Below are 23,858 nucleotides of genomic sequence, written 5' to 3'. Positions count from 1 at the left end.
TTAGCTGCAGGTAAAATTTATTAAGGCAACACTGAAGCCCCACCAGGCAGGCCTCACCCCCTTCAGCTCTAGAATGAGTATCAGCTGCTCTGCCCCTACCCCATCCCCAGGAGGCCCACTTCACAGAAGTCCAAGTCCCTCAGCTCAAGGCTGATATCCAGGAGCCTTGATGCAGAAAAAGGAGTGGATGTAAGAACTATATTCCTGGTTTTGGAGGAAGAAAAAGAAAAGTTTTGGAACCTTCTAGAAAAAACAAATTTTTTTTTCTGGAAATCTCGTCCTGATGATTGCTGTGATGCTCAGGACATGCTTCCTCCAAGCTCAGACAGGGTGAGGGACTGGTTGGTTCTGAGGACCTCGGTTTCCCAAGGTGGCAGCTGAGGTGAGCTGGAAGGGTTAGCGACGTGTGTTCCCAGTGAGGGGTCCCGGGGCCCTAGGAGCCTCCCTCCTGCTTCTCCTATTTCTTCTCTTCTGGGGCCTTCTCAGTGATTCCAGGGGCGAAGGGACCCACCAGCCACGTGATGGGCGTGTTTTGGGCCACATACTCCACCACGTGGTCGAGGGCCTCTCGGGCCCTGGCCACCTGCCCGCGGCTCTGTGTCAGGATGCTGCTGGACAGGTCCTTGAAGGAGTGGATGCCGGAGAAGGTGGCTTGGAGGTCCTCCACCTGGCGGCGAGCCTGCAGCGCCTGATCCTTGACGTGGGCTGGCAGCCCCTGGAGGCTGGAGCCCAGCGAGGCACAGGTGGTCTGCAGCTGCTGGGCGACGTCACGGAACATGGTGAGCGTCTGGGACTCAACCTGCTGAGAAGGGGTGGAGGGTGATCATCAGGGCCCTCTGAGTTGGGGGGTAATTGGACCCAAAGCCCGGAAAAGAGAAAATGGGGGTTCTACCGCCCACCTTGGGGAAAACCTTTCCCCAGGAGAGGATGTCGAGCACAGGTGGTTCAGAATATGGGCTCTTTGGGGCTTCCCTGGTGGCGCAGTGGTTGAGAGTCCGCCTGCCGATGCAGGGGACACGGGTTCGTGCCCCGGTCCGGGAAGATCCCACATGCCGCGGAGCGGCTGGGCCCGTGAGCCATGGCCGCTGGGCCTGCGCATCTGGAGCCTGTGCTCCGCAACGGGAGAAGCCACAACAGTGAGAGGCCCGTGTACCGAAAAAAAAAAAAAAAAAAAAAGAATACGGGCTCTTTTGAGTTTCGAACTGTGTGAGATAATCACCGATCAAATTGAAAAACAGGTAAAGAAAAAAAAAACAGGTATAGACATTTTTCCAAAGAAATACGCAGATGGCCAAGAAGCATGTGAAAAGATGTTCAACGTCGTTAATCATCAGGGAAGTGCAACTCAAACCCACAGGCAGATACCCCCTCACCCCCATGCTGGGGAGAAACTGGAACCCTCGTATCTTGTGATGCAGTCACTTTGGCAGATGGTCTAGCAGTTCCTCAAAATGGTAAACTGTAGAGTTACCATATGACCCAGCAACTCCACTAGGCATCCACCCAAGAGAAACGAAAATACACGTCCATGCAAAGACTTGTACACAAAGGCTCAAAGGGGTGTCATTCACAGTAGCGGAAAGTGGAGACAACCCAAATGCCCATCAACTGGCAAATGGAGACACAAAAGGTGGTCCATCCACACACGGGCACATCTCTCAGCCATAAAAAGGGGTGAAGCACCGACACTCACTACAACGTGGATGGACCCTGACAACACGATGCTCAGTGAGAGAAGCCAGACACAGGACACACAGGGTGTGATTCTGTTTACATGAAATGTCCACAGAGACAAAGTACATTTGTGGTTGCCAGGAATGGAGGAGGGTGTGGAAACAGGGCCTGACTGCTATTGGGGAGAAGATCTCCTTTGGGGGTGATAGGGATGCTCTGAATTACAGTGATAGTCACACAACCCATGAATTGTGTAATTTACATGGGTCAATTGTACAGTATGTGAATTACACCTCAAAACTTTTTTAAAGTACAAGATTCTGACTTTTATATCTCCATAAAATTGTTTTTGTTGTTTTTTTTTGCGGTACGCGGGCCTCTCACCGTCGCGGAGCACAGGCTCCAGACGCGCAGGCTCAGCGGCCATGGCTCACGGGCCCAGCCGCTCCGCGGCATGTGGGATCTTCCCGAACCGGGGCACGAACCCGTGTCCCCTGCATCGGCAGGCAGACTCTCAACCACTGCGCCACCAGGGAAGCCCAAATTGTTTTTTTTTTAAGTTTAAAAAAATGAGAAGGTGTGGAAGAACTTTCTAGGCAGAAGTTGTAAGCAGTGGGGGAGACTGCAGTTGAGGTCGGGTCCTTGAAAATTCCCCGGGGCCTGGGAGGAGATCAAAGCAGGCTGGGAGGCAAGACTTTGCCCTGAGCCTGCTCACCTGAGGACTCTGGCTTTGGACCTGGCAGGGAGGTGCCGACAGAATGAATATCTATTTTCTGGCTGCTGCGTTCAGCAGTTGAGGGGGGAAGGGAGACGGTTTTCCACGGTTGGGGTCTGAATGCTGAACAGTTTTGCATTTATAGAGACATTCACCATACCTTATAAATATTATTTTTTAGCACTTACTATGTGCCTTACATGTCAATGTGTGTGTGTGTATAAAATAACTCACATACCAGAAAATTCACCCTTTTAAGTGTACATGTTTTTAGTACGTTGACCAGGTTCTGCAACCAGCACCTCTAATCCTAGAACATTCCATCACCCCAAAAGAAACTCCCTCTCCATTCCCCCTCTCCCAGCTCCCAACAACCACTAACCCACTTTTTCTGTGTCTATGTATTTGCCTGTCCTGGACGTTTCCCATCAATGGAATCACACACTGTGTGTCCTTCTGTGTCTGGCTTCTCTCACTGAGCATCGTGTTCTCAGGCTGCAACCACGTTGTAGTGAGTGTCAGGGTTTCTCTCCTTTTCGTGGCTGAGTGATGTTCCCGTGTGTGGAGGGACACATTTGTTTGTCCATCATCTGTTGATGGACATTTGGGCCGTTTCCACTTTTTTGGCTGACGTGACTCAGGCTGCTGTGAACATGCGTGTTCATTTCACCTTAACAACCTGGCAGACGGTCCTATATCCCATTCACGAATGGGGAAATCGAGGCCCAGAGAGGTAAAGCTGAGAAGCTATTGTGCTAGGATATTATGAGTCCCTAAGAGAGAGGGACTATGGTTCAGAATGAGGCATGAGAATCGTCTAAGGCACTGATTCAGTGAAAGCTTAGATGAGTGACAGCACAGGTGGCAAAAGTCAGGGCTCGTTCAAGAGGCCAATGCCTGGGATAGACTGGAGGGGCCAGAGCACGTTAGTGAGAAGCTGACACTCAGAACCGGGCAGGTGAATTTGAAGGATGTGATGGGACACTGGCATGGGGCAGGGAAGGAGTCAGGACTCAAGTAAATGGGACATGGCTTAGAATTCAGCAGGTTGAGACCCATCACTATCAGGCGTCTCATGGTTCAGAAGCAACGCCTATACCCAAGAGTGGAAATCCAGGCAGGCTTCCTGGAGGAGGTGTCATCAGGTCCCGAAGGCAGTTAATGGGAGGCGAGGCTGGGAAAGCGTTCCGAGCAGGTAGGTCCATCAAGCAGAGGTGGGGAGGGGGAAGTCAGGGCCCCAGGTATCCCATGCTCCCCCACGGTGGGTACCTCTGGCTTGGCTGCATCCTCCTCTGGGCCCTGGAGCTGCTTCTGGTTCCAGCTGAGCCACATCTGGTGTAGTTTCTCCTGACCCTCCACTAGCTTCTGGTCGACACCCTGCTTGACGGTTTCCATCTGGAGCAGAGAGAGAGAGGGTGGCTGCCTTGGCCCTTGACCAAAACCAGCACAGCGCATGGGAATCCACAGGAATCCTAGATGTGGCATTCCAGAGGGAGCGGGGGTGGTCCTTTCATCTGAGATGGGGAGAGAAGGGGGAGGCATGCTGCTTTTCTCAGAGTGTTTCCACAGGCTGTGGGTTTCAGGGTCACCAACATGCTTGTGCCCCGTGTGGTACTTGCAAAGAAAGTGGCCACAGATTCTCTGCAGCTCCTCCCATCTTGCCTGTTTCTCCCCACCACCACCACCACCACCCCGCCCTGCAAGTGGGCCTGGCCACGTGACAGGCTTTGACCAATGGGACACAAGCAGATGGAGCGCAAGCAGAGGCTTAAAAAGCACTTGCAATGGAATATTTTACTCAGTCTTAAAAAGGAACGAGATTCTGACACTCACTACAACATGGATGGACCTGAGGACATGATGCTCAGTGAGAGAAGCCAGACACAGAAGGACAAATACTGTCTGATTCCACTCACAGGAGGTCCCTAGAGGAGTCACATCCATTGAGAAAGGAAGTAGATGGTGGGGGCCACGGGCTGGGGGAGGGGCTGAGGAGTGAGTGTTTCATGGGGACAGAGTTTCAGTTTGGGAGGATAAGAAAGTTCTGGGGATGGACAGTGGGGATGGTTGTACGACAATGTGAAGGTACTGAATGCCACTGAACTATACACTTAAAATCGGTTAAAAATTGGTTAAAATGTGTGTTTTACCACAATTAAAATTTTTTAAAAAAGAGAGAGGAGATAATACTTAGTAGAAGCTAAGCAAACAGGGAAAGAAATTAGAAATTTCCCTCTTTAGAGAACAGAAAAATTAAAAACTTCAGGGGGCAGGATTTGACTGCAAAGAAGCAGGAGGGAACTTTTTGGGGTGATGAACATGTTCCACATCTTGATTGCAGTGGTGGTTACATGTCTGTTTATATTTGTAAAATTCCTCAAACTGTATACTTTAAAAGGGGTGATGTTCATTGTATGTAAAATGTAAGTTATACCTCAAATAAGACTGACTTTAAACAAACAAAAAAAGTGCTCATCCCGAGTGCCACAACTAGAGAGAAGCCCGCGCACCGCAACGAAAGATCCCGCGTGCCGCAAAGACCCAACACAACCAAAAATAAATTTAAAAAAAAAAGTGCTCATGTGTTCCCGCTGTACCTGGATCCCTAAGGCCACAGCCAGGGGAGAGCCTGAGGTACCCTAATGGAGGAGGAGACCACACCGAGAGACCCAGCCTCCAGCCAACCTGTCATGGGCTGAACTGTGTCCCCTCCAAATTCACAGGTTGGAGCCCTGACCCCCAGGACCTCAGGATGTGACTGTATTTGGATATGAGTCTTTAAAGAGGTAATTAAGTTAAAATGGGGTCCTTAGGGTGGGCCCTAATCCTATATGACTGGTGTCCTTATAAAAAGGGGATATTAGGACACAGACATGCATGGAGGGATGACCAGGTGAGAACACAGAGAGAAGACAGTCGTCTACACACCAAGGAGAGAGGCCTCAAAAGGAACCACCGTGCCAACACCTTGATCTTGGACTCCCAGCCTCTAGAACTGTGAGGCAATAAACGTCTGTGTTTAAGCTGCCCAGTGTGTGGGACTTTGTTACAGCAGCCCCAGCAAACTCATCCAGGGCCATGGCCCCATGAGCGAGCCCAGGCGGATGTGTGGGGAGGAATAAGCCACTAGGCTGCGGAGGGGTTTGTTGGCACACACACTGCTGGCCAGTGCCCCCGTCACCACGGGCCTCACCAGGCTGAGCGTCTGTGAGAGCTGTAGCAGGGCCTCCTGGGCCCTCTGCCTGGTGTTCTGCAGTTTTCCCAGAGAGTGTTCGTAGGCACGCTGGCGCAGCCTCTCTGACAGGGAGCCCAGACGCACAAAGTAGCTCTGTTCCTGCCGCTGCTGGGCCACTGAGGCGATGTCGAAGCCCTCCAGGGATGTGGCGAGGTGGGCTGCGGGGGGAAGGCAGGAGAAGCACTGTGAAGGCCAAGTTTGTGCCCCGGGTCTGCAAGTGTGAAAGGATTTCCCTGCCTTGGTTTTCCCCATCTGCGAAATGGGTATGATAGGGACTGAATATCCCAGGATTAAGAGGCCTTATACTACGGACTTCCCTGGCAGTCCAGTGGTTAAGACTCCACACTTCCAACGCAAGGGGCACGGGTTCGATCCCTGATCAGGGAACTAAGATTCCACATGCTGTGAGGCATGGCAAAAAAAAAAGAGAAAAAGGCCTGAGACTGGCGTGAGAGTCTGAAAACTACGGCCCTCGGGACAACCCGACCCATGAATACAACCATCTATGTTTATTATATGTTGTCTATGGCTGCTCTCAAACAACAGAGGTGGCCTCTGGAATATGTGGCTTCTTAGCCTGCAGAGATTAAAATATTCATTATCTGGTCCTTTACAGAAAAAAGTTTGCCAATCCTGCCTGTATTAGCGCCTAACATATATTAATAGTGGCCAATCTTTCACAATGTTCTAGGTGCTTTGCAGGCATTCTTGTTAAATCATAACAGTTCTAAGAGGGAGACACCGTTATCCCATTTTTACAGATGGGGAAACGGGGACTCAGAGAGGTTAAGCAATTTGCCGAAGGTCACACAGCTGGGACGTCACAAATCAGGATTTGAAGCCAGGCCCCACGTTCTTAACCACGATACTTGACGGGAGGAGAAGTCTGAGCCATAGGAGAACCATCTTCACAGCCGTTAAGGGAAAGTCCGGACTATCTAGTCCAGAAAATACTCATAAAGTTACAAGGCAACAGGATGGAAATCCACCTGTCTTGATAATTTGATCCTATCTTATCCTGCTCCCTTTAGACTTTACTATAGTAGTGATAAAAGTTTGAGCTTTGTAAGTAACCCGATCTGAGTTTAAATCCGGTCCTAATAAATCACTGGCTTTGTAAGGCCCTATGGCAGGGTCTGCAAACTATGGACCCTGGGCTGAATGCCACCTGCCTTTATCAATAAAGTTTTATTGACACAAAATCACAACCATTCATTTACCTACTGTCTATGCTTTTGTGCCACAATGGCAGAATTGCATAGTTGCGACAGAGACTGTATGGCCCAAAAAAGCCAAAATTATTTATTACCTGGCCTGTCAAGAAAATGCTTGTGGCCCCCTGGATGCAGAAGTGATTTGGCCAATAAGCCTCAGTTTCCCGAAATCTGGGGAATTCCCTGGCAGTCCAGGGGTTAGGACTCCGAGATTTCACTGCCTTCAGAAAGGCATGCAAATGAACGAGTGTTTAGCTATTCTTATTACCTATTTGTAGTTTATCTGTTGAGAGTAAGTGATAAAGTTCCCTTTCTAAAAGAATCTGGCAAAGTTGATTGAAAGAATAGCAAATAAACAGAACAGGGAGTACACATGACCAAGATAACGCAAGAAATGTGCTCTGGTCAGGCAGGAACAGTGGGGCTGGTCTGATGAGTGAGATCTCCACTTTAGCCACCTAAATATGCCTCTCCTTTGGATTGGGCACTGTTCCAGAAATGAAAGAAAGAGGAAAATCACGCAACAAAATCCCACATGGTGCCATCGACCCCTTGCTCGATCAAGGTAAGACTTCAGTCAGGGGAATTCGGTTGTTTCTATTGATAAAAAGAAATTTTCACATATTAAGATATAGATAGGGAAGTCATTCTGGCTTATACCTGAGTTAACTTGAATTTGATGCTACCTAAAATAGCCTTTTTGTGGCCTATCAAACCTACATTGTGCATCTGCTTCAATTATTAAAGAAAAGGGCACATTGGCCAGAAGTAAAGAATGTCCATGTTCAAAATCAAGATTAAATGCCTCCCTTCCTGGGACACCAAAATGCTGGTCCTCCTTTGATGATAAGATTCCTTCCTAGGTGCCAAGGCCATACTGACTCGTGTACATGCTGGTCTGTTCCTTTTTTTCTTTCTTTTTTTGAAACCTTGAAGAAATGTAACCCTGACTTGTTTAATGTTTTTTGTTCTGACAAGATAAAAAACTGCTGAAAAGTCTGCTTCTCAGGAGCAGTTTCTCAGTTATCTGGGAAGCAGGCTTCCGGGGTATAGTCCTCCGTTTGGCTCAAATTAAACTCTTTTCTCTTATTATTGCCTGTTTATTGATTTTCGTTGACACTATAAACATTAAAAATTTTGGAAGAACATACTCTTATCCAGGGATTAATAAACTTTTTCTATAAGAGGCCAGTTCAGTCAATATTTTCAGCTTTGCAGGCTCTACTGTGCAATTAATCAGCTCTGCCATTGGTATTCAAAAGCAGCCATAGAGTAAATGTAAATGAATGGGCGTGGCTGTGTGCCAATAAAAGTTTATTTACAAAAGCAGGCGGTGGGCCGGAGATGAACTGGAGGTAGTCTAACATAATCGGCTGGGGGACAAGGATGTCACAGAAGGGTCATTTCATGATGACATTTTAAAAACTGAACAAAATAGATAACCAACAAGGACCTACGGTATAGCACAGGGAACTATATTCAATATCTTGTAGCAACCTATAATGGAAAAGAATCTAAAAAAAAATAGATATAAGTGAATCACTTTGCTGTACACCTGAAACTAACACAACATTGTAAATCAACTAAATTTCAATTTAAAAAATTATTTTAATTAAAAAAATGGATTACAAAAAGATTAAAAAAATTAAAAACTGAACAAAACCCCCAAACACCTGGGACATTTAGAGGCAGCGAAAATAAAAGCTGGCATCTTGGGAAAAACAGACTCTGCCCCATTCTCCCACCAAAGGCAGGTTTGCAAAGACTAAACCCAAACCAGCAACATTTTGAACCCATCCTAATGGCCAGAACTTCTCCACGGCCCTCTGGGAACCCGGGAGCTCTGCCCTTGGAAGTGAAAGCAGCTTTGTTATTTAGGCCAAGGATGTCTGACAGAGCCTAGGCATGTCAGAGCAAGCCGGCAGGGCCCCTGGAGGGGGCGGTGCCCTTGGCAAAGGGGAGAACTGGGAGAGAGAGGGAGCAGGGCTGTGCTCCCGCCCCGAGCCCACGAGTAATATCCTAGCTCTAACATGGCACCTTTACTCACAGACCTCCCCAGTACCTCAAGCACCACTGTGCACAGTGATTTCACCCTTAGTGGATGGACACAAAGAAAAGCGGAAAGTCAAAGCTGCTCAGACAGATCTGTTCTCTGAAGTGGCTCCCAGGCTTGCTTCACAACCTGCCTCCCAGCAAACTCTGCTTCTCCCCCTACTTTTGGGGGCCAAGACCCATAGCCAAGTGTGACTTGGTCTGAGCACTACAAGAGGCCAGCAGGCACTGAACTTGGGATACAGGACGAAAGACATCAGCCAGGTCCCTTCCTTCAAGAGGTTTGGAGTCAGGTTTTGAAAACACAAAGCACAAGCAACACCTATGCTCAAGCCACAAGCTGCAGGGCTTAAGATCCTTTGCCTGGAACGTCGCCCCACTGGGAACACTGTCCCATCCTGCCCCACCAGGAACATCACCCCACCTAGAACATCGAGTTTCTCCAGAAGGCAAGGGACCATGACTTTCTGCCGAGGATACCCAGGGAGAATCATGGGGTCTCAGAGTCAGCTCAAGGAGGGCTCCAAGCAATCGAAAATAATAGGACAAGTGAAGCGTCAATAAAATAAATACCTCGGATCGCAATACGTCGTGTTAATCTTCGTGTTCAAACCTATAATGTAAAGACTCCCTAGGCACTCTTGGAGGGTGCTGGTGAACCAGCCTGTGATGCCACAATAAATAAAAAGGGGGAACGTTAACTACTTGCCCTGCTTTTCCTCTACAAACCGTACCTTGGGGTAATCAAGATTGCAACAGAGAACTTTGTCCATGGAAGTTTTCCAGCTAACAGCTAGAACAGTGACACGCTGCAATCCCAATGGGAAAAGAGATTAGAGATAATGATTAGGAGCTGTCTACCCATGAGGGAATCACGATTCCTTTTTTTTTTTTGGCTGCATCACGTGGCTTGTAGCATTCCCCAACCAGGGATCGCACCTGCGCCCTCGGCAGTGAAAGCGTGGAGTCCTAACCACTGGACCGCCAGGGAATTCCCATGATTCCCTTTATATGAAGTTCTAGAACAGGCAAAGCACTGGTTCTCACCTGGGGGTGATCCTGCCCCCAGGGTATACTGGGTGATGTCTGGGGACATCTGTGGTTGTCACAATTGGGGGTGCTCCTGGCATCGAGTGGGTGGGGTCAGGGAGGCCGCTCCACACCCCACAGTGCCCAGGACAGCCCCCCACAGAGGATGACCTGGCTCCAATGACAGTTGGGAAACCCTGATCTAGTCTGTCGTCAATTCTTTCCAGTCATCCCAAATATTTGGCATCTCATTCAAACAAACCAGCTCTAGCTAAAGTTGGCCGGAGCCGAGAGGCTGCTCCCTTTGGACGGAGCATGGTGTCTGGTTACACGTGGCCCTCGTGGGCCTTTGCTGCTGTGGGCACTGGAGTCTGAAGCTGCTGGCCCGGCTGGAAGTTCCCAGGACGGCTGGAAGTTCCCAGGACGTGTGCAAAGGAAGGCCGTCTCTAGAAGGCGGGGTCAAGGCCAACCCCAAGAGCCATGGGTATGAGACCATGAGTAAGACTGGATGCTTTGTCTCAACACTTTTATCCCCAGTTTGTCTATTTCTCTTTATTCCTACCACCACCTGGTCCAGCCCCATCACAGCTCACCTGAACCCGGATTTCCCTGGCTCCCACCCTCTCCTCACCCGGAGTCTATCCTCCCAAAAGCAGCCACCAGAGGGCGTGAGTGAGTACCGAGTCAGGCCCCGCCGCCCCCGCCCCCGCCCCCTGCCCACAGCCCTCCAGGGTCCCACCTCCCTGGGGTAATAGCCCAAGTCCTCCCCGTGGTCCACAAGGCCCTGCACGACCTGCCCGGTCCCCTCCCTGCCCTCCCCTCCTCCCTCTCTCCCCCTCGCTCACTGCTCCAGACACACAGGCCTCCTTGCTGTCCCTCCAACACACCAGGTACGCCCCTGCGCCCAGGTCTGTGTTCCCTATGTCTCTGCCCTGACATCTGCACAGCTCATTCCCTCCCTCCATGCACGACAGGGCAAAGTCACCTCCTCAGAAACATCTCCTTAAATCTGATTTCTGTACATGTTAGACTTTAGGGTCTATGAAGGCAGAACTTTGTTCACTGACGTATCCCTAGGACCTAGAGAGGGCTTGGCATACAGCCGGTGCTCAAGGAACATTTGAACAAACAAATATATACCTAGGGTGGGGGGGGGGAACGACAGAGAAGAGTTTGAGTGATTTTATTTGGGGATTTCGGCACCTGCTAAGTGCCAGGCCCCGTTCTAGACTCAGAAAGGACACAGCTTCTGCTTTGAGGAACTGACGACCAGTGCTGAAGAGGAAAATCAGAGCCGGGCCTGGGGGGAGGTTTCACGACACAACATGCATGAGGGACGGTGCAATTTTAGAGGCCTTATTGGGAGGTGGCATTTGAGCACAGAGCTGGAGGTAGAAAGAACGAGACATCTGGATGTCAGGGCAGAGTTCCTGGTAGAAGAAACAGCCAGTGCAAAGGCCCTGGGGTGGGAACACGGTCCAGGATGGGCAAGAAGGCTAGTGTGCCTGGAGTAGAATGAATGAGGGCAAGCAGGTAAGTACAAGGGAGCTTCCAGGAGGATTTGGGCTTTTACCCACGGGAGGTGGGAGGCTTGGAGGGGCCTGACTTGAGTGCTCACAGGCGCCCTCTGGAGGCTGCTTCAGGAAGGACAGGCACCACAGACCAGGGCAGAGGGAACCGAGCTGTTCCAGGTGGGCTAAGATAGACGGGAAGAGGGGGCAGGGATGAGATGACAGCATGTGAGGGACTGACTCCTGGTGGCTGAGAGGGACCACACGTCGGGTGGCCTGGGGAAGGGTCCCAGCCCTGTGGGCTGCACTCACCAAGCTCAGCGTCCGTCATGGGCAGGTGGTTGTCTACCCACTCCTCCGATTTGCCCAGCACCGTGTCCATCCCGCTCAGCACCATCTGGCCCACGCGGGAGCCCATGACCGAGTGGACGCCACTGGTCAACATGGACTTGGTCATGTCCACGCCACTCTGCACAGCACCCCGGGTCACCTCCACCGCCTCGGTCACCCGGGAGGCCATGGTGTCCCTGGCGCTGGACACGGTGTTGGACACAGCTTCTCGGGCTCCCGACACTTTGGACGACACGAGCTCCTTGGTGTCTGCCAGGACCTACGAGAAAGGACAGCATCAGTATCTCCGTCCTCCCTTTGTACCTGGGTACCCCCACCCTGCTCCCTGGGCCTAAGGGAGGAGTTCCAGCTCCAGGATGACCCTGAAGGGTGAAAGCAGTTAAGATCATGTGCTCTGGAGCCGGACAGCCCGGTTAGAGTCCTTGGCTTGATATATCCTAGCTGTGTGGCCTCAAGCAAGTCACTCGACCTCTCTGGGCCTCCACCTCTTCTCCCCATGGTGTTATGGGCTGAACAGTGTTGAAGCGCTAACCCCCAGAACCTCGGAATGTGACTGTATTTGGAGATGAGACCTTTAAAGCAGTAATTAAGGTAAAATGAGGCCATTAGAGTGGATCCTAATCCAGTCTGACTGGTGTCCTTATACAAAGAGATTAGGACACAGACACGCACAGAGGGATGACCACGTGAGGACACAGGGGAAAGATGGCCATCTACAAGCCAAGGAGAGGAGCCCCGGAGAAACCAGCCCCGCCGACACCTTGTCTCGGAATTCCACCCTCCAGAACTGTGCAAGCATGAGTGTCTGTCGTTAGGGGTAATCGTTACAGCGGCCCTAATCGGCTAAATCACAGGGTTAGAACAGTGCTTGGCTCCAGCACCGAACCTGTGTGACACCGGAAACTAGCGACATCCCTAGAAGGGACCACTCCAATCCTGTACTAGGAACTGCAATCCTGTTTGAACAGGTAATCAGCATGTTAAGTCCCTCAGGACAGCACTACTCATCCAGGGCGTTTCTGCCCCCAGGGAACATTGGGCGTTGTCTGGGGACATCTGTGGTCATCACAACTTGCAGGGGAGAGGGGCTCCTGGCATTGAGCGGGTGGGGGCCAGGGATGCTGCTCAACACCCTACAGCTCCTGGGATGGCCCCCCACAGAGAATGACTGGCCCCAGTGTCAGTGGTGCTGAGGGAGAGGGACCCCGCTTTAGAGTGAGACGCTCAGAGCTACACGAAAGCAACAGGGGGGGAATTCCCTGGTGGTCCAGTGGTTAGGACTCCGTGTTTCACTACCGAGGGGGCAGGTTCAATCCCTGGCTGGGGAACTAAGATCCCACAAGCCACATGGTGCGGTCAAAAAAAACCCCAAAAGCAGGGCTTCCCTGGTGGCACAGTGGTTAAGAATCTGCCTGCCAATGCAGGGGACACGGGTTCGAGCCCTGGTCTGGGAGGATCCCATATGCTGCGGAGCAACTAGGCCCGTGTGCACCACAACTGCTGGGCCTGCTCTCTAGAGCCCACGAGCCACAACTACTGAAGCCCGCACGCCTAGAGCCCATGCTCCACAACAAGAGAAGCCACCGCAATAAGAAGCCCGCACACCACAACGAACAGTGGCCCCCGCTCACCACAACTAGACAGAGCCCGCGTGCAGCAACAAAGACCCAATGCAACCAAAAAAAAAAAAAAAACCCCCAGGGGCTTCCCTGGTGGCGTAGTGGTTGAGAGTCCGCCTGCCGATGCAGGGGACATGGGTTCGTGCCCCGGTCCGGGAAGATCCCACATGCCGTGGAGCGGCTGGGCCCGTGAGCCATGGCCGCTGAGCCTGCGCGTCTGGAGCCTGTGCTCCGCAACGGGAGAGGGCACAACAGTGAGAGGCCCGTGTACCGCAAAAAAAAACAAAAACAAAAACAAAAACAACAAAACCCCAAAAAACCCAAAAGCAAACAAACAAACAAAAATAAAGCAACAGGAGGGATTTTATGCACATGCCCAAATAACCAAACGTTTTGTCTCCATTGACTGCTAATTTAACACGTTGACTACCTTAAACTCCCCATAGTGAACTGTTGACGTTCCCAAAACATCAGAGCATTTTGTGGACCCTGAAGCTCGTATCAAGACGTTAAGAACCAACACTCAGTGGCAGGCGATAAATTGGGTGATTGGGATTGAGGTATACACATTACCGTATACAAAACAGATAACTAATAAGGACCTGCTGTATAGCACAGGGAACTCTACTCAATACTCTGTAATGGCCTATATGGGAAAAGAACCTAAAAAAGAGTGGATAAATGTGTATGTATAACTGATTCACTTTGCTGTACCCCTGAAACTAACACAACATTGTAAATCAACTATACTCCAATGAAAATTAATTAAAAAAAAAAACAAACCAACACTTAGTATGTTCTCGGCCTTCAGGTGATGAACCCACTTCAGCAAATCTCCAAGACACAAGAGTGTCCACATTCCCCAGAAGAGAAAGCAAGGCCAAGAGAGGCTGAACAGCTTGTGTTGAGGGCTGTCCAGCTGCTAAGGAGCAGAGACTGAATTTTAACCTGGTATTTTGATTCTCCTGCCTGTAACCTTGACTGGTTAAAAGGGGTCAGCAACTTTCTCCAGGAAAGGCCAGATGGTAAATATTTTCAGCTTTGCAGGCCAGAGGGTCTCTGTCCCAACGACTCAAACCTGCCGGTGTTCAGGCAAAAGCAGCCATAGACGATGTGTAAGCCACTGTTTGCGGCTGTGTGCCAATAAAACATTATTTACAAAAACAGGCAGAAGGCCAGATTTGCCCTCCTCTGGACTAGCTTTGCATTGCATCCTCCGAGAAGCTGCTTCAGCACACAGTGGGTACTGGTTGATCCATGCCTGGTATTCTTGAATCTAAGTCTTTAAATAGATCTCTACCCACAGAGCACCCTGGAAAGTTAAAAACCATGCCCCCTCCCATCCTACCCTTCTAAGCTGGTGCCCCTCTTAACACCTAAACCCTCCTATTCATGGGAATCAGTCACTCTTTGGGGGGAGAGGGCACGGTTGTCAAATTTGAACACCAGCCCTAAGCTCACTGAGCACACAGTGGGGCTGTCACGTAGCTCACACTGGCCCGGGTTCAAATCCCAGCTCTGACAACACTGTTGTCCCACAGGACCAGGGAGAGCTACCTCATTCTGAAGGGGAACCTCACAAGGCCCAGAATCAGGAGAGCCTCCCACGATGGGAATTCCCTGGCGGTCCAGTGGTTAGGACCTGGGGCATTCATTGCCAAGGGCCTGGGTTCAGTCCCTGGTTGGGGAGCTTAGATCCTACAAAATGCAAGGCAGGGCCAAAAAAAAAAAAAAAGAAGAAGAAGAGAGCCTCCCAGGAAGTCAGGAGCTCAGAGCAGCCGCTCTGTTGGACAACCTTGTCCAATGTCACCCTGAGCTCATCCCATCTATAAACAGAAGGAATGCTGGCCTGGTGACACCGGCAGGACAGGAGGAGAATGCAAGCACTCAGCCCTAAGGAGGTGGCTCCTGGGAGATGATTCTCCATCCTTCTTTGGATGTGGCCGTTTTCACCTTCCACATGCCCAACTTGTTAACACCCTTTGTGGTAAGACGTGGGCTCAGGTTCTGTTCCAGTGCTCCCCAGCCCACTCCACTTCTGTGTAACGGGGCTGCCCTTGGGGGACATGACATATCGTGGTCCCTGGCCGACAGGAGGCGCTTGAGAGCTAGCGGGTGAATAAGCTGCCTGACAAAGTAGGTGGTCTCAGCGGAAAGCCTAAGGGAACCGGAGGAGTGGCTGGCGTGTCCCACTGCCCCCGACCAGGGAACACCTATTTCTGGTGGGAAGATTCTCAACGTGAACAGGTTTGCCTTAGTGCGGCACTTCCGTCCCACCAGGAAAAAGGGGCGATGAAGTACGTGAGTGTTTAATAAGCATCTCCTACATGCCAGGCTGTATGATGGGCACTTGGCACAGCAACAAAGCAGACAGTCTGTGCCCGCACCCCAGCTGGGGAGACAAATAAGCAGTTATGTAACACACTATCTGAAACGTTTTTTAAAAGTTAATGCATGGGGCTTCCCTGGTGGCGCAGTGGTTGAGAGTCCGCCTGCCAATGCAGGGGACACGGGTTCGTGCCCCGGTCCGGGAAGACCCCACATACCGCGGAGCGGCTGGGCCCGTGAGCCATGGCCGCTGAGCCTGCGCGTCCAGAGCCTGTGCTCCGCAACGGGAGAGGCCACAACAGTGAGAGGCACGCGGACCGCAAAAAAATAAATAAATAAAAATTAAAAAAGAGAATAATCCCAATGTTAAAAAAAATAATTAAAATAATTAAAATTAGTATTCGAGTTCCTCAGTCACACTCGCCACATTCTAAGGGCCCAGAAGCCACATATGGTTGTTGGTTTCCATATTGGATGGTGCACAGAAAGAAGGTGTACAGAAAAAGTTCTACTGGGCAGAGCTGAACTGGAAGGACCTTCTTTAAGAGGGAAGGGAAGGCCTCTGAAGAGGTGAGATTAGAACAGAGTCCCAGAAGCCTGGTCCATGAAGAAGGAACAGCAGGTGCAAAGATCCTGGGGTAGCACTGAGATGGGTGTGTTCACTGTATTTGCTTTCCCTGCTTTCCTGGTATGAAAGTTCCATGAGGGCAAGGACTCTGTTTCCATCACCGTGTCTGGTACCTATGGGCGCTGATGTGACTGAACAGGAGGATGGAGGCCAGCGCAGATGGAATGGAGCAAGTGAGGTGGGCAGAGAGGGCAGAGAGGCAGCGGGGCCAGATCTGGCGGGGCCATGAGTAAGGCTTTGGCTTTTGCTCTGCACCAGGTGGGAGACACGAGGGGGTTTAGGGCCCATCTGGCTGGTGTTCAGAATGCTCCTGCAGCTGCCTGGTGGGGGTATGGGGACAGACAGAGGAGGGGTCAGGGAGGAAGCTGTCCCACTCATCTGCTCTGGCTAAGGTGGGGCCACAGACTGGATACCTAGGCAGGCCCCCGTCTCAGCTGAGCATCCCACCCCCCCTCACCTCCCCCCACTGGCGGCGGTCAGTCACCTTCTCCGGTGGCTGCTGCAAGATGGGCAGATTCTCCTCCAGTTTGTCCAGCCCCCTGTGGGCGTATTCACTGGCCGATGTGACTGCGGAGCAGCGGGGGCGGGGAGACAGACAGCTGATGTTACCGCGCATGCGCATCCCTCCAGGGTGGGAAGGCCCTCAGACAGCCGCCCCGCCTCCCGCCCCGCCTCCCCCCACCGCTGGGGAAATAGCCAGGAGGGGCGGGTCCAGGCTCTCCCAGGCTTCACTCACGCTGGGGCTCCAGTTTGGACAGGATGGGCTGCGCCCCGCTGACGGCGACAGCCGTGAGGGTCTTCACGCCCTTCTCGGCCGCGTCGCACACAGTCTTGACGTGGGGATGGCTCTCCTTGGTGGACATGTAGGTGGCGGACACCATGTGGCAGGTGGAGCTGATGAGCGGCATGCCGGCCACGCGGTCCACCACGCTGGGCTACGGACAGGGCAGCTCAGGCCAGGGAAACAGCTCGCCTCCCCTCCCTCTGCACCCACGCGGTTGCACAAGTCAGGAACTCTGGGGTTCCGCCGGGCACTTCCTGTATCTTGGTCCCCACAGCCCACTTGTTTGAACATGACCTTGCCACCCACCGTGCGCCAGGCAGTGACATGACACAAAAACCCCATTGTCCTGGAGCTCAGAGTCTACAACTGAAGCCAGGAAACTACGGACCCCTGGGGGCAAAGTCCCATCCACCGCCTGATTTTTTTCTTCTTGCCTGTTTTTTTTTTTCCTAGCAGCACTATTGAAATCTAGTTCACATGTCATTAAATTTCACCATTTTGAAATGCACGAGTCAGAAGTTTTTAGTGTATTCACAAGGTTGTGCAACATTCACTGTCTAATTCTAGAACTTTCTCATCACTCCAAAAAGAAACCCTGTCCCCACTGGCTGTCACGCCCCTGCCTCCCAGCCCCTGATAACCATGAATCCACTTTCTGCCTCTGGATTTGCCTGTTCTGGACATTTCACACCAATGGAATCATACATGTGGCCTTTTGTGTATGGCCTCTTTCACCGAGTAACATTTTCAAGGTTCACCCACGTAGTAGCGTGTCTCAGTGCTTCATTCCTTTTTTAAAAAAAAGTGTGACAGGGCTTCCCTGGTGGCGCAGTGGTTGAGAGTCCGCCTGCCGATGCAGGGGACACGGGTTCGTGCCCCGGTCCTGGAAGATCCCACATGCCGCGGAGCGGGTGTGCCAGTGAGCCATGGCCGCTGAGCCTGCGCGTCCGGAGCCTGTGCTCCGCAACGGGAGAGGCCACAACAGTGAGAGGCCCGCGTATCGCAAAAAAAAAAAAAAAAAGTGTGGCAAAATACACATAACTTAAAATTTACCATTCAAATCGTTTTTAAGCGCACATCTCAGTGGTATTAAGTACATTCACACTGTCGTGCAGCCATCCCCACCATCATCTCCAGAACTTTCTCATCTTCCCAAACTGAAACTCTGTCCCCATGAAACACTCACTCCCCAGCCCCTCCCCCAGCCCCTGGCCCCCAACCATCTACTTCCTGTCTCTGTGGATTTGAATCCTCTAGGGACCTCCTGTGAGTGGGATCACACAAGATTTGTCCATTTGTGTCTGGCTTCTCTCACTGACTTCAAGGTTTATCCACATTGCATTGTGTGTCAGTACTTCATTCTGTTACACGGCTGAAAAATATCCTACGCTACCTGGTTTTGTAAATAAAGTTTTATTGGCACATGGCCACACCCGTTCATTTACATATTGAATATGGCCACTCTTACCCTACAAGGACAGAACTGAGTACTCAGGACAGGCCTTCTGAGCCTCGGTTTCCAACCCATAAAATGGAAGTCATTTCTGTCCTGAAGGAGTTGCAAAGATGACCCGTGTGAAGACGCAGGCAGAAGACTTAACTCTCACAGGGGCTATTTGTAGAATTTGTTTTAGCTCACTTAATCGCCAGTCCCAGGAGATTGGGAATATTATTCCAACATTATGGAAGGGTAAACTAAGGCATGGAGAGGCTAAGGAAGTCACCCCCCACCCAAGATCACAAAACAAGCCAGTGGCAAAGCTGGACCTTGGACTCAGGCAGTCCTCCTCCAGGGTTTGCCCAGGAGGTCTCTTCAGAAATTAATGACAAACTTACCACACAATCCAGCAATTCTGCTCCTAAGATTCTACCCTAGGGATAGGAAAACACACGTCCACATAAGACTTGTACACGAATGTTTGTAGCTGCCTTATTCACAATGGCCAAGAAGTGGAAACAACCCAAATGTCCATCAGTTGGTGAATGGATAAAGAAAATGTGGTCTAAAGCATGTTTTTAAAAATATATAGTCTCCAAATGGCTAACAGGTACAAGAAAAGATTCTCCACATCACAGATCATTAGGGAAATGCAAGTCAAAACTACAATGAGCTACAACCTCACACCCCGCACTCGCTGGGATGGCTACTATCAAATGAACAGAAATTAAAAAGTAACGGTGAAGATGTGGCGGAATTGGAACCTTTGTAGGATGCTGGTGGGAATGCAAAATGGTGCGGCCATTATGGACAACATTATGGTGATTCCTCAAGAAACTAAAAGTAGGGACTTCCCTGGTGGCACAGTGGTTAAGAATCTGCCTGCCAATGGAGGGGACACAGGTTTGAGTACTGGTCCGGGAAGATCCCACATTCTGCGGAGCAACTAAGCCCGTGTGCCACAACTACTGAGCCTGTGCTCTAGAGCCCGTGTGCCACAACTACTGAAGCCTGCGCGCCTAGAGCCTGTGCTCTGCAACAAGAGAAGCCACCGCAATGAGAAGCCCGCACACCGCAACGATGAGTAGCCCCTGTTTGCCGCAACTAGAAAAAGCCCGTGGGCAGCAATGAAGGCCCAACACAGCCAAAAATAAATACATTAACGAATTTATTTTAAAAAAGGCACTTCTGACAAGATCTACAGCATGGAAGAACCTTGAGGACATTATACTCAGTGAACTAAGTCAGACACAAAAGGACAACTACTGTATGATTCCACTTACGTGGTACCTAACACAGAAGGTTCTACTTTTATAAAATGATTCCACTTATTCTACTTATATGAGATGTCCAGAAAAGGTAAATCCATCAGCAGGAAGCAGACTAGTGGTCGCCAGGGGCTGGGGGAGAGGGGAATGGGCGTGACTATTAATGGATATGGGCTTTTGATTTGGGGTAATGAAAAAGTTCTGGAATTAGATAGTGATGATGGTTGTACACTGTGAATATACTTACTGCCACTGACCTACACACTTCAAAACAGTTAAAATAGTATATTTTTATGTTATGTGTATTTTACCACAAGTTTAAAAAAGGAACACGATAATTAAAGAACCTAATGTACAGCACAGGGAACTCTACTGAATATTCTGTAAAGACTTAAATGGGAATAGAATCTAAAAAAGAGGGGATATATGTATACGTATAACTGAATCACTTTGCTGTACACCTGAAACTAACATAACATTGTAAAAATAACTACACTCCAATAAAAATTAATTTTAAAATAAAAATAATTAAAAAAGGAACAAAGCACCACAGATATTACAATGCAGATGAACCTCAAAAAGATTATGCTCAGTGAGAGAAGCCAGATACAAAAGGGTCTCGTAGTGTATGTTTTCATTTCTATGAAATGTCCAAAATAGGCAAATCCATAGAGACAGAACCCAGGGGTTCCCAGGAGGAGAGAAAATGGGGAGCGACTGCTAATGGGTATGGGGTCTCTTTGGGGGGAGATGAAAAAGTTCCGGTGTGGTGGTGATGGCTGCATAACTGGGCAGTTTACTAAAAAATCACTGAGTAGTACTCTTCATAAGGGTGAATTTTATGGTATGTGAATGATACCTACCTTTTAAAAAGCTGTTTATTAAAAGGGGCTTTTATTTAAACTGGGGAAAGGAGGTGAAATAGAAACTGGCTTCCTAAAAGGAGGACCCTAAGGGAACCTGCAGAGACAGGGAAGGTCTGCCTGGGGGGAGCCAGGCAGTTTCAAACAGAGCTGTACCCCTGCTCTCCCAAGAGCCCTTGGAATCCCCAGCTCTCCCACCTCCACCTATTAGAGGGGCACCTGTTAGGGGCTAGTATAATGGCTCTGCCCAACCCACTCAGAAGGGTGTCTCTTGACCCCCACCCCCCACCCCCGTGCTGGCATCAGCTCCCTGCCAAGGCACCACCAGGTGTGAAGCCTCATCCCACAGATCTCAGAAACTCCTCACCTGCTGTACCGGTTCTTCCGCTGACACCTGGGTGCCGGCAGTGGCTTCTGTCTCGGCAGTGGCTTCTGTCTCGTTGGTAGACATTTCTCAGAAGCAGGCACTGTGAACAGAAGGACCAGTCAGGGTACAGCCTGCTCTTCTCTTCCCTCCAGGGGGATGTCCGGGTTCACACCTGCCCTCTGACCACCCCCGCCCCCAATTTCCTAGAGCCCTGCCTCTCAACTGTTGACACATACCTGTGAGCCTGTTCAAAACAGGTGCTGATTCAGCAGAGCAAAAGTCTAACAAGCTCCCAGCTGCTGCTCATGCAGCTGATCCCGGGGGCCACACCTTAAAGGGCAAGGTCTGTGTGCGGCCCTCCAAGGGCTCACCTCTATCAATACTATGGTGCAAAACCCCTGCAGACGGCAATTTGTCGATTACTACTGGGTTTTAACAGGCATCTTCCCTTTGACCCAGAAACCTCACTGCGGGGACAGTCCCACACTGGTACTGCCACGTGGACAGAGATGTGTGTACCTGTCTTGGCCACAGACACTGGAAACAATCTGGTGGCCCAACAGAAGGGGACTAAAGGAAATAACAGTGGTAGCCCAGGGCAGTGGCTTAAGTGTGGAAGCTTACATGTAATTGACTGGGACCAAGATATTGTTAAGAGACAAAAGGTGTGAGTGGGGCTAAAGTTTTTGCTTGTATGTGACAGAATCTTTAAAGAGACACAGGAAACTGTTACAGTGGCCACCTTTCAGGGAGGAAGATCGGGTAGCTGGGGCAGGCCTCTGACTTTTGAGCCAGGTAGATAACATTACCTGTTCAAAAAAAAGTTAAGTTTTTTTTTTTTTTTAAGTTAAATAAAAAAAAAAAAAGAGAGACTATTCCTGGCCCCTCTGCAGACAGTCAAGTCAGTCTCAGGGATGTGGGGAAGGCAAGGGAGGCTCCCTGGGTGAATCTAATGCACACATTTGCAGGCAAGATGGCAGCCACAGGTATGCTCCATTTTCCTGGCCAAATGAGATGAGACACCTAGAGCATTGTCAGATTAGATTTCAGGAGTCCCAGCTCCACCCATGCTGTGCTATGTTGGGCAAGGAGCCTCCTCGCCCCTAGCCTCAGTCTTCTTATCTGTAAAATGGGGCTAAACCTGCCTTAAGTCTGGTTCTCCAGGTCCTTTTTTTTGGCTGCACCACGCAGCATGTGGGATCCTAGCTGACCAGGAATCGAACTCATGCCTCCTGCAGTGGAAGCACAGAGTCTTAACCACTGGACTGCCATGGAAGCCAGCCCACCCCAGGTCATTCTGGGATAAGCCTGTGGTGAACCCCTGACCTTGAGTTTGAGCATTTCCTTCCAGACACCGTGTTTTGCTATCCCCCAAGTGGAACCCAGCAAACTGATGCTTTGAGAGCACCAGTTCTACAGTCCAAACTGGGTTCTAATCCCAGCTTTGCAACTCCCTAGCTGTGGGAGATTGGGAAGGCAGCACCCCCTCTCGCAGCCTCACTTGCCACGTCTATGAAATGGGGATAACCGTTCCTAGTACAGAGTCCCTGTAGACTGGAGGAGAGTCTGAAACGTAGCTTGGTGCCTGGCACACAGTAGGTGCTCAATAAACAGATCCATTTCACACCACTCTGCCTGCCACAAAGAAACGGGTGAAACTAGCCAGGATTGAGCTTCTGCTTGGTACAAAGGTCCCCCAACTGGGAAGTGGGGCAAGGAGGCACACCTACCCCTAGTGATCATCACCTGACCCCTGTTCTTCCCCTTACCTTCCCTGCAGCCTGAGCTCACCTGGGCAGCTCAGAGGTCCTCCCTCCCATCCCTTTTGTCCATCAACTCCTTTGGAAATGGTTTAACCAAGGACACCCATTGCAGATGTCAGCACCCCCATTAAAGTCCTTGGGGTCAGCAACCTGCCTGCAGCTGGCCCCAGCAGCGAGAGCAAGAACTGGCTGAAACTGGCTGGAGTCACGCAGTCGTCCAGCTGCAGCCAGGGAATGTGAAGATCCAACTTCCGAAGTTCCCAGGGACGGACCCCAGGCCTAGGCTCTGGTTTTACAAAGGTCCCAAGGACTCAGATAAGGGGGTAGGCCTTCCCACCACCACTTTGTGCAATCCACTGGCCATACCCACCCAGGAAAAGGGGGCGGGATTTGCCCCAAGACCTCGCCAGGGTCAGCTGGGTGGGTCAGAAGATCAAGGGAGGGGCCGAGTCCCCAGGCGGCAAAACTATTTGGAAGGGAAAGGGCTTTGCTAGGCAGAGGGACTGCCCCCTGGTGCGGGGAGGGAGGGGGCCCGCTCTGAAGACCCAGAGAGGGCGGAATTCCTGTGCGGAATGGGCTGTGGCTTGCCTCCAAAGTGCGTTTGCAAAGCAAGAGGATGTGGTTGGGACTGGAGACTTAACCCTCCCCCACCGCTTGATACTGCCACTTCTAGGGGGCTCTTTCGCGCACCCCACCCCGAAAGTCCTAGATATTGAGAGAAAGTCTGAGCCTATTCCAGAAGTTGTATTTTTTTTGCGGGGGAAGGTGTGCTCAGCCCAGGCTGGAGACCCTTCCCCAGGCCGCGAAGACAAGCAGAGACCCCAGGAAGATCCTTCCTGCCCTTCCTCCTCTGGGGCACCCCAGGACTCGGTGGCCCCCGCCCCCACTTAATCGGGGGCCCTCGCCTCTCACCGTGGTCAACGGGACGTCCAGGGTACGGCTGCCACTACTTCAAGGCCAGCTCCAAAACCGTCCTGGGCCGGCCCAAGGCAGGCTTTTATGCTTGGGGGCGGGCACCC

The 23,858-nt window shown here is 50.9% G+C and overlaps 1 protein-coding gene across 3 annotated transcripts; it reads right to left on the bottom strand.

Annotated features, from left to right (window-relative positions):
- Window positions 1–23,858, bottom strand: PLIN3 (perilipin 3). 3 transcript variants are annotated; one of them, XM_022556975.3, is made up of 8 exons: window positions 23,752–23,858; window positions 21,077–21,176; window positions 17,093–17,291; window positions 16,841–16,923; window positions 11,743–12,040; window positions 5,583–5,782; window positions 3,659–3,784; window positions 1–799 (listed from the first exon to the last, which is right to left on the bottom strand). In XM_022556975.3, exons 2-8 carry the CDS (start codon window positions 21,158–21,160, stop codon window positions 458–460), a joined length of 1,332 nt encoding a protein of 443 aa, XP_022412683.1. In that variant the 5' UTR covers window positions 21,161–21,176; window positions 23,752–23,858; the 3' UTR covers window positions 1–457. The 3 variants fall into 3 exon arrangements, with proteins under 3 accessions (XP_022412683.1, XP_022412682.1, XP_089761742.1); XM_022556974.3 differs by having other exon boundaries at window positions 1–802; window positions 23,752–23,857; XM_089905616.1 differs by lacking the exon at window positions 23,752–23,858 and having other exon boundaries at window positions 1–802; window positions 17,093–17,340; window positions 21,077–21,177.

The sequence above is a fragment of the Delphinapterus leucas genome, unplaced genomic scaffold (genome assembly GCF_059928025.1).
Source record: "Delphinapterus leucas isolate spDelLeu-1000000601 "Yukka" unplaced genomic scaffold, BTC_Dleu_Yukka2 spDelLeu_asBTCV2_sq25, whole genome shotgun sequence".
In the NCBI taxonomy this organism is placed as follows: domain Eukaryota; kingdom Metazoa; phylum Chordata; class Mammalia; order Artiodactyla; family Monodontidae; genus Delphinapterus; species Delphinapterus leucas.
The sequence above is the reverse complement of the archived record's forward strand: the minus strand, read 5'-3'. Positions and strand labels throughout refer to the sequence as shown.